Source organism: Balaenoptera borealis (assembly GCF_965194805.1).
Source record: "Balaenoptera borealis genome assembly, chromosome: 20".
NCBI classification, from domain to species: domain Eukaryota; kingdom Metazoa; phylum Chordata; class Mammalia; order Artiodactyla; family Balaenopteridae; genus Balaenoptera; species Balaenoptera borealis.
In genome coordinates, this window is record NC_138879.1 from 47520525 (window position 1) to 47537597 (window position 17073).

Sequence of the window (17073 nt, forward strand, 5' to 3'; positions counted from 1 at the left end):
TCTTGATTCTCTTCCTGATTACTGTATAAAGTAAATTATTTCTCTTTGGGCCCCAGAGTCCACTTGAGCAATTGCAAGGGCACGTGGAGCTGAACCATACCAGTATGTGTAATGCTTCTTGCTAGTTTGTGATTTTCAGAGAGTTTTGTGGGATTTGCAGGGTCATTAATTAGTCTTTTGGCCACAGTATCTATGACCGAGCACACAGTAGAAAAGGAATCCAGGGACTTCCCTGGTGGCGCAGTGGTTAAGAATCTGCCTGCCAATGCAGGGGACACGGGTTTGGGCCCTGGTCTGGGAAGATCCCACACGCTGCGGAGCAGCTAAGCCTGTGAGCCACAACTGCTGAGCCTGTGCTCTAGAGCCCACGAGCCACAACTGCTGAGCCCACACGCCACAACTACTGAGGCCTGCGCGCCTAGAGCCCGTGCTCCGCAACAAGAGAAGCCACCGCAATGAGAAGCCCATGCACTGCAACGAAGAGTGACCCCCACTCGCCGCAACTAGAGAAAGCCCGCACGCAGCAACGAAGATCCAATGCAGCCAAAAATAAATTAATTAATTATTTTTAAAAAAGGAATCCATTTGCACAAACTACTTACCAGAGAGGAAGCAACACATTGTGGTGTCGGGAAAAGGACCCTAAAACTTGGGGTCCAGTCCCCGCTCTGCTTTTAATGGTCCCTGTGATCATGAGCAGTTGCTTCCTTGCTCTGGACTCAGTTTCCTCATGTTTAAATAAGAGCCCTGAATCAGACTCTCCACACGCCTCCTTCTAGATCTATTGTATTATGGATCTAAAATATTTTGAGGAGACTTCCCGGGTGGCACAGTGTTTAAGACTCTGCACTCCCAATGCAGGGGGCCTGGGTTTGATCCCTGGTCAGGGAACTAGACCCCACACGCATGCCACAACTAAGAGTTCGCATGCCTCAACTAAGGAGCCCACCTGCTGCAACTAAGACCCAGCGCAACCAAATAAGTAAATATTTTTTAAAAAATTCTTAAAAAAATAAAAATAAAATAATAAAATAAAATATTTTGAGCAATACAGTTCATGTCTATACTTCATAGACATGAACTGTATTGCTCAAAATATTTTAGATCCATAAATATTTTCCTTTGTATTATCTTTATATACCATATTGACTTTTTTTATTGTGGTAAAACATACATAACATAAAATTTAACATTTTAACCATTTTAGGTGTACAGTTCCTAGTATTAAGTATATTCACATTGTTGTGCAACCATCCATTTCCAGACCTTTTTCATCATCCCAAACTAAAACTCCCTTCCCATTAAACACTAACTCCCCACCCCTCCTGCCCCAGCTGCTGGCAGCGACCATTCTCCTTTCTATCGCTATGAATATGACTGCTCGAGGGACCTCCTATAAGTGGAATCATACAATATCTGTCCATCTGTGTCTGGCTTATTTCACTTAGCATGCTTTCGGGGTTTATTCATGTTGTAGTATGTTTCAGAATTTCCTTCCTTTTTAAGGCTGAACAGTATTCCATCATACATATTACCACATTATGACCATACTGACTTTTTTAAAAATAAATTTATTTATTTTTTAAATAACGTGATTTTTTTTTTTAACATCTACATTTCTTTCTATTTATTTATTTATTTTTGGCTGCATTGGGTCTTCGTTGCTGCGCGCGGGCTTTCTCTAGTTGCGGCGAGCGGGGGCTACTCTTCATTGCGGTGCGTGGGTGTCTCATTGCGGTGGCTTCTCTTTGTTGCGGAGCACGGGCTCTAGGCGCGCGGGCTTCAGCAGCTGTGGCAAGTTGTTGCACGCGGACTCAGTAGTTGTGGCGCACGAGCTTAGTTGCTCTGCGGCATGTGGGATCTTCCCATACCAGGGCTCGAACCCATGTCCCCTGCATTGGCAGGCAGATTCTTAACCACTGCGCCACGAGGGAAGTCCCTAAAGACCTTTTTGAATCTCTTAACTACCCAACTGCTCACTTTTCTCTGTCTCATTAAGCTCTGGCCCATCTTGATTTTTATGAGGCCATCCTTCCCACTGAGAGCTTGAAACCTCTTCTATCACCCATTCAAAAGGGTCCTCCCTTTGTGCCACACAGAGCAAAGAGACAGGCACAGCCATGCTCCACAGGGGTTTACATTGGCAGGGTCACCAAGGTCCTGGAGATGGGGAGACCGAGCCAGCTCATGAAAGAAAGGAATCAGTTAATGAAAAACAAAATTGCCATAAACATCACACTTAATGGTCAAATATAGAAAGATTTTCTCTTGACATTAGGAACAAGACAAGTATGTCTGCTGTCACCATTTCTATCCCACATTGCCCTTGAAGTCCTAGCCAGAACAATAAGACAAAAAATAAAAGAAAGTTTTAAAGAAATAAAAGGTACACAGATTAGAATGGAAGAAACAAAACTGTCATTTTTCACATTTCACAGAGAATGTGATTGTGAATGACAATATCCAAAAGAATCTACGGACAAACTATTAGAATATAAATTTAGTAGGGGTGTGGGATATAAGGTCAGTATTTAAATTATTTTTAATATTTGCATATAACAGCAACAAACAATTTAAAATGAAAAATTTTTAATGAAACCATATACAGTAGCATTAGGAGACATTAAATAGCTAGGAATAAGTTTATTAAAAAATGTGCTAGTCTTCTACACAGAAAATGATACAATATTAAGAGACATTAAAGAAGACCTTTAAAATGTCAGGAAAGCTCATATTCATGTATTAAAGGACTCAATATTTTTAAAATGTCAATTCTTCCAAAATTAATCTCTAGATACAGTAAAATCCCAGTAGGGGTGGGTGGATGTGGGTGTGAAAGGAAATTGATAAGTTGATTCTAAAAGTTGGATGGAAGTGCAGAGACCAAGAATAGCTAAAATAACTCTAAAGAAAGAGCACAGAGTTGGAGGATTTAAACCTCAGAATACCAAGACTTATTTTAATGCTGAATTAATTAAGCACACAGGGACAAATGGGCCAACAGAACAGAATCAAGTTCAGAAATAGACCCACACATACATAGACACTTGATTTATGACAAAAACGGCACTAATTCAGTTGGGAAGGGATGGTCTTCTCAGTAAACAGTGCTGGGTAATTGAATATCCATGTGGAAAAAAAATTAATCTTGACCTTAACCACACACCATATAGGAAAGTCAGTTCCAGCAAGGACGTGGAGAAATTAGAACCCTCATACACTGGAAATGGAAAATGCTGCAGCCGTTTTGGGAAACAATTTGGCATTTTCTCAAAATGTTAAACATAGAGTTCCCATGTAACCCAGCAATTCCACTCCTAGATAGAAACCCAAAAGAATTGGAAAAGTATGTTCACGCAAACACTTGTGCAGCATTATTCAAAGCAGCATTATTCATAATAGCCAAAAAGTAGAAACAACTCAAATGCCCATCAGTTGATGAATGGATAAAGAAAATGGTTTAATCTTACAAGGGAATATTATTCAGCTCTAAATAGAAGTGAAATACTTACACATGCTACAACATAGATGAACCTTGAGAACATTATGCTAAGTGAAAGAAGCCACAGACAAAAGGTCACATAACGTATGATTCCATTTATATGGAATGTCCAGAACAGGCAAATCCACAAGACAGAAAGTAGACTAATGGTTGGCAAGGGGTGGAGGAGAGGAGGAAAAGAGATGTGATCACTAATGGGTATGGAATTTATTTGTGGCGTGTTGAGATGTCTGGAACTGAATGGTACACTTTTAAAAGGTGAATTTTATGGTATATTGTATCTCAGTTTTTAAAAAATCAATTCCAGGTGGATTATAGCTCTGAAAGTGAAAGATAAGACAACAAAACTTCTGGAAGCTAATAAGAGAATATTTTTATGACCGTAGGTTAGGCAAAGATTCCTTAACAAAACATTAAAAGTACCAATCATAAAAGAAGAGATTATTTGGAGTACTTAAAATTAAGGACTTCTTTTTCTCAAAAGACAAGCCAGAGTAGCAGATGATATTTGCAATATATGTAACAAAGTACTCATATTCTAAGTATATACTTTTAAAAATCTCTCAACATATCACTTATATGTGGAATCTTAAAAGGAAAAAAAAAAAAAACCAATTTCATAGAAACAGGGAATAGAATGTTAGTTGCCAGGGGCTGGGGGAAGGGGGAAATGGGGAGATGTAGGTCAAAGGGTACACACTTTCAGTTCTAAGATGAATAAGTTCTCAGGACCTAATGTACAGCATGGTGACTGTAATTAATAATATGGTATGATATACTTGAAATTTACTGAGAGTAGATCTTAAGCATTCTTACCACATACACAAAAGGAGAGTTAATTATCTTGATCTTGGTTATCATTGCACAATATATATGTATATCAAATAATCGCCTTGTACACTTTAAGTATATGCAGTTAAAAGTATATTTGTCAATTATTCCTCAATAAAGTTGAAAAAATTACTTAAAAAAAAAACCTCAACAAATCAATTAGAAAAAGATGATCAATCAGTAGAAAAATGACAAAAGATTTGAATAGGCACTTCAGAAAGAAGCTCACCAAAAAAGCCAAAAAGCATATTAATCATCCAGGGAAATGTAAATTAAAGTCACAATGATATTAGAATGGCTAAAATTAAAAAGGTCAACGATACCAAGTGTTGGTGAGGATGTGAAGCAACTGGAACTTTCATGCATTGCTGGTAGGAATGGAAATCGGCACAACCAAATTGGAAAACTATCTGGCAGTCTGTACTAAAGCTAAACATATGCTTACTCCTTGAACCGGCAATTCTGCATAGATGCCACCCCAGAGAAATAAGGGCGTATGGCCACCAAAGGCATATACAAGAATGTTCATAGCACATTAATGAGCAGTAAACCAATCCTGAGTGACAGAGGGCAGAAGAGTGGTCATCTTTATTAGGAAGGAAGAGAGAGCGTTGACTGGAAGAGAACCTGAGGGAGCATTCTGGGATGCAAGAAATGTCCCATATCTTTTTTTTTTTTTAATTTTTTAAAAATTGAAGTATAGTTGATTTATAATATTGTATTAATTTCTGGTGTACAGCAGAGTGATTCAGTTATGTATGTGTATATTCTTTTTCATACTCTTTTCCATTATAGGTTATTACAAGATAACTGAATATAGTTCCCTGTGCTATATAGTAGAACTTTATTGTTAATCTATTTTATATATAGTAGTGTGTATCTGCTAATCCCAAACTCCTAATTTATCCCCCTGCCCTTTCCCCTTTGGTAACCATAAGTTTGTTTTCTGTGTCTGTGAGTCTGTTTCTGTTTTGTAAATAAGTTCATTTGTATCATTCCATTTAGATTCCAAATATAAGGGATATCATATGATATTTGTCTTTCTCTGTCTGACTTACTTCACTTAGTATGATAATCTCTAGGTCCATCCATGTTGCTGCAAATGGCATTATTTCATTCTTTTTATGGCTGAGTAGTATTCCATTTTTCGTGCGTGCGTGCGTGCGTGCGTGCGTGTGTGTGTGTTGGGTTGGCCAAAAAGTTCGTTCGGGTTTTTCCATAACATCTTATATGCCATATATATATATGCCACATCTCTTTATCCATTCTTCTGTCGATGGAGAAATGTCCCATATCTTTAATGAGGCAATAGGTGTATACATATGTAATAGTTTATCAAGCTATGTACTTGGTCTTTGTGTACTTTACTGTATGAAAGTTACACCTAAATTTTAAAAAAAAGAAAAGAGGAAAGAAACTAGGCATGTCCTCACCTTGGTCCATCCATTCTTCATATTTTGAACTGTCTCTTCTGTGTCACTTCCTTGAAACTTAGCGTTGTATATATGGTCCTTTACCTTCTAGCAGTGGGCTTTTTATCTTGTCTACTCAAGGTTTCCGTCACTATGATAGTCATGATGACCCCCAAGAGTGGTAGGGGCTCTTTAAGAAGTAAACCCCTCAGAGCTTTCCATTGCTGGGTGATGACCCTTCCCAGGCATAGCATGCTGGCCAGATCTGCACCCCAGTAGCCCATCAAGAACATGAGCCACACCACCCCAAAATTTATCTCTGAGGCTCAAACAAATTTGGTGGATGGCCACCTCTTGCCCAATGCCTCATGCCTAAGGGGATGAACTTTTAGCTATTTTCAAAGATGAAAGCCAGCAGATTTTCATGATAAATGGGGCCTTTCACCTTCATTGCCCACAGACAGTTGCTAAGCCTATCAGACAAGCTCCCACCTTTTCTGACTACATTACTTCCGGTAAAACCTGAAACGAAGGTTTCCATCTGTACAGCTGTCTGGTGAGGACAAAATTTTATTGTGACTGGCCGGGAATTGAAAAAGTCCTATCTCTCAAAATATGGGAGACACTAGAGAGTTATGTCTGGCTCATTCAAAACTCTTCCTGTCACTTAAGACTGTACAATTATTTATGCATATAATATATCTCTGGGAAATAGAAAGTACAGAAAAAACAGGAAGTATCCCCATACAGTTTTAAATAATCACTGATTTTTTTTTTCCTGCTAGCAAATAATGCCAAGACATGCCTTTGATTTTGACAAGGCTCTGAAATTTTGCTGTATGGAAGATAAAGTTGAACCCTCACTAGGCCTCAAATAACATAGTGTGGAAAAAAAAGAAGAAGAAGAAAAAGACATAGTTCCAGTTAATAAAAGTATAGAAAATAATGTCAAGAATATCAGCTTCCTGCTCAGCTTAGTCAAATCTTAACATGTTCCCACATTTGCTTTAGATCTTTTTTATATAATGTAAATCATTACAGTTATGGCTGAAGTCCCCCGTGGACCCTACCCTTCCGCTCACCTCCCTACATGCCCAGAGGTAATCACTATTCTGATTTTGATTTTTATCATTCCCGTATGTGTTTTGATATGTTACATGTGTATCTATTCACAAAAGATATATAATTTTGTTTTACATATTTTTAAACTTTATACAAATGGTACTATACATATCATTTCCCCACTTGCTTTTTTTGCCCAACATAATGTTTTCTGAGATTTATCTATGTTGGTATAGGTTGTTTGTGTTCACTCATTTTAACTTCAATATCATATTCCATTGCATGAATATGCCACCATTTGTTTATCCATTCTACCGTTGATGGGCATTTACGTTGTTTCCAGTCCTCTGCTTTTACAAACAGTGGATGCAGGGAATCGGGTTTTTTTTGTTTTTTTTTTTTAACATGGGCAAGAATTTTTCTAAAGGATATGAGTGCTGTGTTACGGGTTATGCACATCTTCCACTAAGGAAATAGTACTGAGTTTCCCCCAAAGTGCCTCAACCAATTTATACTCTCATCCTAAGTGTGAGTTTCATTGCACCATATGCATGCCAACACTTGGTATTTTTTACCTTTTTACTTTTGCCTTTCTGATGAGTACGAAATGGTACACAATTGTGGTTTTGATTTACTGGATTACTAATAAGGTTAAGTATCATTTCACACACCTTGTGAGTGCTTGAGCTGTGGTTTGTTCGTTTTTGTTTCTGTTTTGTTTTTGTGTGTGTGAGTTGCCTGTTCAGATCTTTGCCACACCACTGTTATTCTTGCTACTGAGGTTGCTGGTCTTTTTCTTATTGATTTTCGGGAATCGTTATGTGTTCTGAGTATTATCCCTTTGGCAGTATTGCAGACATCCTCTCCCGGTTTGTGTCTTTTTACTTTGTTTATGTGTCTTTTGTTATAGACTTATGTTATTTTAAGGTAGATTTTTCCATCTTTCCTCTGTCTCACATTCTTCTCTTCCCTACAGAAATAATCTGTTTTCTTCTTAATGTTTTTCTTTTTATATCTGGGTTTTTAATCTGCATGGAATTGAGCATACTTGTTTTTTAGAGGCACGTGCTGGGTTCCGTCTGAGGATGAGCAGTGCTCACTTCCCGTGGGGCTCTGGGAACCACTCTGATACCAGGCGCTTTGTGGGGGTGCCTCTGACAGTCTATACTTATCTGCCTTCTGAATGCTTGGGTGCCTTTCTCTGTGAGCCCATGGCCTTCTCAAAAAACAGACACTAGGAGAGTAAGAATGTTCATCTCTGGAAACCTAGAAAAGTCCAAAATATCCTAGCACTTTCCTGGTCTGCCATTGAATGACCTACAGAGCTTAGGCCTTCGAATAGCAACATTAGTGCATGAAATTACTCTTTCCTTAGTGTAGCTTCCCACTGTTTTTTAAAATTAAAGCTTTATATTTTTTAGAGCAGTTTAAGGTTCACAGCAAAGTCGAGGGGCAGGTACAGAGAGTTCCCGTATACTCCCTGCCCCACAGAAGCATAGCCTCCCGCATCATCAACATCTCCTATCAGGGTGGTACATTTGTTACAATCAACGAACTTGTGTTGACACATCATTATCATTCAAAGTCTATAGTTTACATTACAGTGTTACAGTTTACACTCTAGGTGTTATACAGTCTGTGGCTTTGGACAAATGTATAATGACATGTATCCACCATCATGGTATTATACAGAGTAGTTTCACTGCCCTAAAAAGCCTCTGTGCTCCACCAGTTCATCTTACCCACCACCCCCAACCCCTGGCAACCACTGATCTTTTTCTTCCTCCATAGTTTTGCCTTTGCCAGAACGTCATAGAGTTGGAATCATACAATATGTAGCCTTTTCAGATTGGCCTTTTCACTTAGTCATGTGCATTTAAGTTTCCTTCATATCTTTTTTTTTGTGTGTGGCTGCGTTGGGTCTTCGTTGCTGTACACGGGCTTTCTCTAGTTGCAGCGAGTGGGGGCTACTCTTCATTGCAGTGCATGGGCTTCTAACTGCGGTGGCTTCTTCTCTTGTTGTGGAGCACGGGCTCTAGGCGCGTGGGCTTCAGTAGTTGTGATGCAGGCTCAGTGGTTGTGGCTGGTGGGCTCTGGAGCACAGACTCAGTAGTTGTGGCGCACGGGCTTAGTTGCTCTGCGGCATGTGGGATCTTCCCAGACCAGGGCTCGAACCCATGTTCCCTGCACTGGCAGGCAGATTCCCAACCATTGCACCACCAGGGAAGGCCCTAAGATTCCTTCATATCTTGATAGCTCATTTCTTTTTAGCACTGAGTAACAATCCATTGTCTGGGTGTGCCACAGTTTCTCCATTCAGCTACTGAAGGTTATCTTGTTTGCTTCCAAGTTTTGGCAATTATGAATAAAGCTGTTAAAAACATCCGTGTGCAGGTTTTTGAACATAAGTTTTCAACTCTAGACAAATAACGAGTAGCATGATTGCTAGATTGTATGGTTAGAGTATGTTTAGTTTTAATATAAGAAGCCACCAAACTGTCTTCCAAAGCGTCTGTAACATTGTGCGTTTCCACCAGCAATTCATGAGAGTTCTGTTGCTCTACGTCCTCAGCAGCATTTGGTGTTGTCAGCGTTCCAGATCTCAGCCATTCTGATAGATGTATAGTGGTACCTCGTGGCTGATTTAATTTGCATTTCCCTGATGACAAGGATATGAAGCATCTTTTCAAGTGCTTACTTGTCATCTCTATATCTTCTTTGGTGAGGTCTCTGTTAAGCTCTTGGGCCCATTTTTCAGTTGGGTTGTTTGTTTTCTTACTGTTGAGTTTTTCTTAAAAAGCTTTGTATATTTTAGATGACAGTCCTTTATAAGATGTATCTTTTGCAAATATTTTCTCCCAGTCTGTGGCTTGTTTTCTCATTCCCTTGACATTGTCTTTTGGATGGCAAAAGTTTTTCATTTTATTTTATTTTATTATTATTATTTTTGGTAAATTTTATTTATTTATTTATTTATTTATTTATTTATTTATTTATTTGGCTGTGTTAGGTCTTCGTTGCTGTGTGCAGGCTCTCTCTAGTTGCAGCGAGCAGGGGCTACTCTTCGTTGTGGTGCGCGGGCTTCTCATTGCAGTGGCTTCTCTTGTTGCAGAGCACAGGCTCCAGGCATGTGGGCTCAGTAGTTGTGGCGCACGGCTTAGTTGCTCCGCGGCATGTGGGATCTTCCCGGACCAGGGCTCAAACCCGTGTCCCCTGCATTGGCAGGCGGATTCTTAACCACTGTGCCACCAGGGAAGCCCAAGTTTTTCATTTTAATGAAGTCCAGTTTATCGATTATTTCTTTCACAGATCATATCTTTGGTGTTATATCTAAAAAGTCATCACCATACCCAAGGTCATCTAGGTTTTCTCCTGTGTTATCTTCAAGGAGTTTTATAGTTTTTTGTTTTACATTTAGGTCTGTAATCCATTTTGATTTAGTTTTTGTGAAGGGTGTAAGGTCTGTGTCTAGATTCCCTTTTATTTTTATTTTTCGAACATAGATGTCCAGCTGTTCCAGCACCATTTGTTGGAAAGACTGTCTTTGTTCCATTGAATTGCCTTTGCTCCTTTGTGAATGATCAGTTGACTATATTTGTGTGGATTTATTTCTGGGCTTTTTCTTCTCAGTTGATCTATTTATCTATTCTTTCACCAGTACTAAACTGTCTTGATTACTGTAGCTTTATTTTATTTTATTTTATTTATTTATTTATTTAGCTTCACTTGGTCTTAGTTGTGGCACACAGGATCTTCGTTGCCATGTGCGAGATCTTCATTGCAGCATGCAGGATCTTTAGTTGTGGCATGCGGGATCTTTTAGCTGTGGCATGTGGGATCTAGTTCCCTGACCAGGGATCGAACCCAGGCCCCCTGCATTGGGAGTGCGGAGTCTTAACCACTGGACCACCAGGGAAGTCCCTACTGTAGCTTTATTATAAGTCTGGAAGTTGGATAGGATCAGTCCTCCAACTTTGTTCTTCTCCTTTAATATCGCGTTAGCTATTCTGGGTCTATTTTGCCTCTCCATATATAAACTTCAGAATCAGTCTGTTTCAATACCTCACCATTTTTTGAGAGCAATATTTCCCTCTGTGTTATCCCAAGTAAAACACTGATGGCTTCTCCAAATTTTTATACCATTGTCAAAATTATAATCACCATGACCATTAAGTTAATAGTGTTTCTCATTAATGAGTTTGTCTTATCGTTAGTTGTTAACTCTCCTGTCCATAGCAAAGTACAGGGAGAATGAGAGAATTCAGGGTGTCATAGGGCCTGAAGGGATACCATTCCACCCCTGCTTGATATAATTATGGAAAGCTTTCTGAGAGGAGCAGGCAGTGGCAGATACAGCAAGCCCTGTCCTGAACATAAGATTGACCATCAGAGTTGCAGTAGCGAGACTGTCACCCTACTGCTACCTTTGTCTGGTTGGTGGGCATGTGATTCCATTCTTCGAAACTGTCTGAACAGGCCAGTGTATATATGCCATTTCTGTGCCTGCAGTTGGTGGGCAATCAGGAAAGTTGATAGCCTTCCAAGTAATTGGCATCCAAGAGAACCAAAAAAAAAAAGAAAGAATGAAAAAGGCAGTTTGTTGCAAAGATACTGATGTTTAAATTTGATTTAATCTCCTACATCCTCACTAGCCAGAGAAATCCAAAATAGAGCAGTACGGAATTACCATTTTTTGCCTGTTGAATAAGCAAAATTTTTATGGCAGTTTTCAGTGCTGATGTGGGTGCAGTCTGCACTATGTAAATAGGTACATTCCATTCAGAAAGCAGTTCAGGATATGTAAGAAGAACCTTCCAAATGTCCTATCCTTTGATCTGTCCCAAAGACTGTCTCCTAAGGAAATGCCACTGATAGACCTAGAATTATATCTGCAGAGCTGTTCATCACAGTATTTATTATTTATAATAATAAAAATCTAGAAACAAAGTGTAGGGGAATGGTTAAAAATATTAAAGTTACACACACACACACAGCATAGAGTACTGTATAGCCATTGAAAATCATGATTTTTTTTTTAAAGACTGCCAAGATGGGAAAATAGAATTCAAAAAACATCATGTATTAAGGGGAAAAACCAGGTTGTAAAACTGTCTATACAGTATAACTCTAGCTTGTTATACACACACACAAACTGGTGGGAATGATACCACATTGAACTGTGGCATCTTACTGTTTTTTCCTGGGTCATAGTAATTATAACTCATGTTTTTCCTTTTGTATTTGTTCATTTTCCGAATTTTCTCCAATGAGAGCGTATTACATTTAAAATCAGGAAAATGAAAAAAAAAAAATATATATATATATATATATAAAATCAGGAAAATGTTATTTATCAGTGTGCGTGCACTAGGTATCGTGTCCCTGTGAAGCGGCTGGTTCTATTCTGCTCTCTTCCCTCAGCTGCTGCTGGACACCCACTCGCTGAAGATGGTCCTGCTCGATCTGCCTTCCATCGGTTCTCAGGTGGTGAGGAAAGCCCCAGCCAGTTACACAAAGATCGTGGTGAAAGGCATGACCCGAGCGGAAATGATCCTCAAGGTGGGGCTTGTGTCTTCCTCGGGGGGTTTCGGTTAAAAGGGCCTGGTTATCTGATTGCTTATTCCAAGGAGTACTGAGTACTAGTCTTTGAAAGCACAGGTTAGGACCTATGCCTATCAGTCCTAAAAGATTGTCCACATTCTTTGGCTGAACCAGACTTTGGCCTCATCAGATATTGTTGAAAGTCAGTGCACTGTTACTGGGGGGTCAGTAATTCTATCTGACGAATGAATTCTTCATCGTAGTGGGATTCTCTTGTAATAAGATTTGACCAAGATTGGAGGTTGGGTGGCGTTGTCACTGTGAATCAGCGTCTAAGTCAGGGATCTCTCTGCTTCTCAGCAGGGATTTGTGGCCCAGCTCTCAGTTACTCCGGTCCACGTAAGCCTCTTTGGCGCTCTAAACTCTGCCACTTTAGAGGAACTTTGAACAGATGTTGCATAACTGATTCTAATCAGCAAATGGGTTTTCTAAAGCCCCATTTAATAAAATATACATGGGGTGATGATGCTGAGAATGTCTGAAGCCTTGAGCTCCTGCATATGATTTCCATCTGGACGTGTCAAGGGGAAAGGGGGCCTACTGGGGAGGGGAGAGAAGGCTAGAGAAAAAACGGAACTGCCAGGGGATGCTCTTAGAAGGCCAGGGCCTGCAGGCCCTTCAGGTCTGTCTCCAAACAGAATGACTCAAATAATGGAGGAGTGAAGAGTAGCGGCAGGCCCTGACATGGGTGGGACCAGGTGAGGGGCCCACACAGACCTCAGGCTTTGGCCTGAGGAAACTGGAAGCAGCCTAATCCATTTCTTCCCTAGCTGGTTTACTCACCAGGGTGGAGAGCAGGGTTTAGAGAGAATTTCTGAGTGAATACTCCTTGCCAGTCTGAGTCATATTCTCAGAAATTCAAAACAAAACCAGTCTGCTGGCCGGCGCGCCGCAGCTACTGGGCCTGCTTGCTCTGGAGCCCGCGTGCCACAACTAGAGAGAAGCCCGTGCGTCGCAACGGAAGACCCAACGCAGCCAAATAAGTTAATTAATTAAATAATTTTTAAAAATTAAAAAAAAAAAAGAAAGTTGAAGCAATGGTTGCCTCTGGGGGAAAAAAAAAAAGTCTGCTGGAGGAAGGAAATCAGACGCCACACTGAAAACCAAATGGCAGTGAATGTGAGGGTTGCGATGCCATTGCTTTCCTGCTGTTGGTACATGAATTGGATGTAGTTAAATGAAGTTCCAGATTTTAAGTCTTGAAAAGAGTGAGGCTGTTCTAGGGTTTTTGTTTTTGAGAAAATCCACTTAATTCGGTGCCTTTTGAGGCCATCCTTCGGGAACAGTGATACATCAGGACAGAAGGAGCAGGTACCACGAACCTACGAAATGTCTCAAACAGGGGACCCTGCAACAGAGTGTTTCCCGTGGTCCTGATATTTAAAAAGTCACCTGGGACTCCCCCCAGGCCCTCTGTTTTAGAACCTTCAGAGGAGGGACATAGGAAGCTGTACTTACGAAGCAATCCAGGTTACATTTATGATTTAGGAAATTTAGGAAACATTGCTCTAACTGAATGTCGAGATGAAACAGGCTGTCAGGACATTTCTGGGTTTGCAGCTGCTGCTGCCACCTAAGGAGATCGTGCAGAGTCCGTTTTGTGATTGGCCTGCAAGTGAGGAAGGATAATCCTCGGCCTCCGATCATGAGTGTTCCCGACAGGCCTACTCTCGTCTCTCTCCCTCGGTAGGTCGTGATGGCCCCTCACGAGCCGTTGGTGGTGTTTGTGGACAACTACATCAAACTCCTGACGGACTGCAACACAGAAACCTTCCAGAAGATCCTGGACATGAAGGTTAGCTCCGCGTTTTGTTTCGTCCCCGGGCACCTTCTTCTCACGCTCGGTGGTTAACTGGGGGATGGGATATGGGCCCCCCGGGAGCTATCTCAAAGTGCCCGTGCCTGGCCCAGGCTGCAGACCCAACTCTCAGAAGGCTTTTAAGGAGGAGGAGGAACCGGGGCCTGTGAATGTCCCCATTCTGATGGCACCCTGGCGCCCAGCAGAGAGCCAGGCTCAGCGGGACTGCGGTGGAGAGGAGGCTACCCTCCCGCATCCTGCCGCCTGTCCTCTGCCCTCCCAGCCCCTTCTCCCTCCTCTCCTGCTGCCTCTTCTCTTCCTCTGATTCTCTCCCAGGCTGGCACCCAGGGCTGGTATCTCCCTGAAGAAAGCGTTAATCCTCAGCCCAGTGAACACCAGTTACTGCGCTTGCCCTCGGGCCCTTCGGGGCCAGAGCTGACGTCACCCTCCTGTCTCTCTCCACCTCAGGGGCTGAAGAGGAGCGAGCAGAGCAGCATGCTGGAGCTCTTCCGCCAGAGGCTCCCCGCCCCGCCCTCAGGGCCCGAAGGCTCCGGCTCGCGGTCCCTCCTGGCTCCAACTCCAGAACAGGAGTCATCTCGCATCCGCAAACTGGAGAAGCTAATTAAAAAGAGACTGTAGGAGCGTCCAAGGGGCACTTTTCCCCCTGGCCAGTGACCCCCCCCACCCGCACCCAGGTCCCCGGAAGCCCCCCACCTCTCCTGTGCTTCCCCGACTCTCAGATCATCAGTCTTGAAACTTCCTGGGGCATTTGGGTCATTCACATGTTTCTCCCATGTCCTGTCTTAATTCCTGTCCTAATCGGAGAAGACGGGTAACAGCCAGATTATAAAAAGGCAGTCGAGATGGTCCCTGATTCCTGCAGCAGAGGCAGCTGGGGGTGAAGGTTCCGTGTGCTTCACTTGCTGGTCCCGGGCTGCTCCCGACTGGTCCAGTTGTCGCTGACTCTGTAGCCTCACCCCCGCAGTCACACCCTCTGGCATGTGGTCCTGTTCCTTTCCATGCTTCTATCCCAGCACCGTGGGTGAGAAAGCCTGGAACTCACCCCTTCCTCCACCTGCAGCTGTGTGAGGTTCCCTCTGCGGCCGGACCCTTAAGAGATGTCCTCTGGGCTTGGCTCTAGGGCCCAAGTTATGAAGTGGAAGATTACAGGTGTGACGGAAGAAAGAGGTGTGGCCTTTAGCTAAGCCCTAGTAGGAAAAGCTGGCTAAATAAGAAAAGCGCTGGAAGGGCAGGGAAGGGGCTGGGGGGGCACCTGGGCAGCTCAGTCGATAGATTTCACTCTGCCCAGATAGCCATGGTGTGGCTCTGGTAAAGTTATCCAGCCCGAGCTAATTGAGGTTAACATTCTCTTCCCACTCTTGAAAGAAGGGGTGATGGGCCCATCTCCAAACAGCCACTTCAGCCATCTGTCCTCGGCCTGGGAGCTGGAAACCCAGTGGACTCGCACACCTGGTTCTTGTCACTCTCAGTGTTTACAGATCCACACTTGTCTTTGTGTTTCATTCACGAGGAGTCATTTTCTGGAAGTCTCCATAATGGCAATGAGATGTCAAGCTGCTGTTTTGCCCCCTGGGTGGTGGTCACAGCCAGGGAAGTTGCTTTCTTGATTTATTACACTGTCAGTAGTCTCCAAGGAGCCAGCAGAAGTCAGTAGGAGTTACGTTAAGTGTCTTGTTGATGGGCGCTGCATGCCCTGTGTGCGTCCTGTACAGACAGAGCATGTTTCTCATCTGGGGGGTTTGCATCAGAATCACCTGGGGCTCTTTTTTTTTTTTTTTTTTTACAAGTACAGATGCATGGAGATTGTGAATCAGTTAAGTCTGGAGTGGGGCCCAGCATCTAGGTTTAAAAGTTCCATAGGTGATTATAATGCTTACTTCTTGTGAAGAACCACTGTAACAGAAATTTGCTTTATTGAAGGGTTCCTATTGCACATTTTCATAAATGTATATTTTTTCTGACTCTAAGCAAGTGTAATTACTGTATAATTGAGCTGGTACCCAAATGGTAAAGATTTTTTTTTTGCTGATAGCCAGCAGCTTGAGTTTTGAATTTGTGTTGGTGGTAGGGACCATGGCAGAAATCATGCTGTCCCCATACTGACTAGGATTCTTCTTGTTCTGATGATCAAGCCCCAAACAGAAGGTTTATTTATTACTGTCACTTTGAAATAATATATATAAAGGAGCACTCATTGATAAAAACAGTAGCTAACAACTCTGTTATTCAGTTAAATTATATAGATACTGTACCGGTTCCTTCCCTCCGCTTTCTCTAGCCCCTTAAAAAAAAAACAAAAAAAACCTTAAAGTCACCTTATGTGGTTAAAATAAATATTCATAATTTATAATTGATAAAGAGTTCACTGCTGTTTTTACTCTGGACAGACTTCCTGATTACTAGTTAGAGGTGCCCAGGCTGGAGAAAGTTCTGTTTGGATCATAACAGGGAAACGGGAACCACCATGGACGGGGTGTTTTGACCTCCAGTTCAGTTCTGGAATTGAAGCTAACTGTTGCCACGCCTCCCTCTCTTGAAGAACAAAGACCCAGTACCTGGGACTTTCCCAGGAAAGGGCGCTGACTTTCTCATGCCTCGGGCAGCTCCTCGGTGCAGGTGGAACAGGACGGACGGAAAGCAGACGTCCAAGGACCAATGTAAGAGTGACGGGCAGGCAGGGCGAGCGAGCAGGGGATGCAGGGGACGTGGCAGCAGCCCGTCCTGAATTGCCATTGGACAGGGAGCCCTGGTCCCCCATTTACGGAACGCTAGGGAAAATGCCACAGGTTCACAGCTGGAAATGTAATTCCTCTCTCTAGGAAGAGAAATCTCCAAAATAACCAGCT

General features: G+C 42.1%; 1 protein-coding gene across 2 annotated transcripts in view; it reads left to right on the forward strand.

Annotated features, from left to right (window-relative positions):
- Window positions 1–16585, forward strand: part of VPS53 (VPS53 subunit of GARP complex) — a 125469-nt gene extending 108884 nt beyond the window's left edge. For both annotated transcript variants that reach the window (XM_082370608.1, XM_082370609.1), the window contains 3 exons: window positions 12229–12366; window positions 14099–14203; window positions 14675–16585. In XM_082370608.1, the coding sequence (XP_082226734.1) occupies window positions 12229–12366; window positions 14099–14203; window positions 14675–14845 (414 nt within the window). In that variant the 3' untranslated portion in view covers window positions 14846–16585. The remainder of the gene's footprint in view (window positions 1–12228; window positions 12367–14098; window positions 14204–14674) is intronic.
- The last annotated feature ends 488 nt before the right edge of the window (window positions 16586–17073 follow it).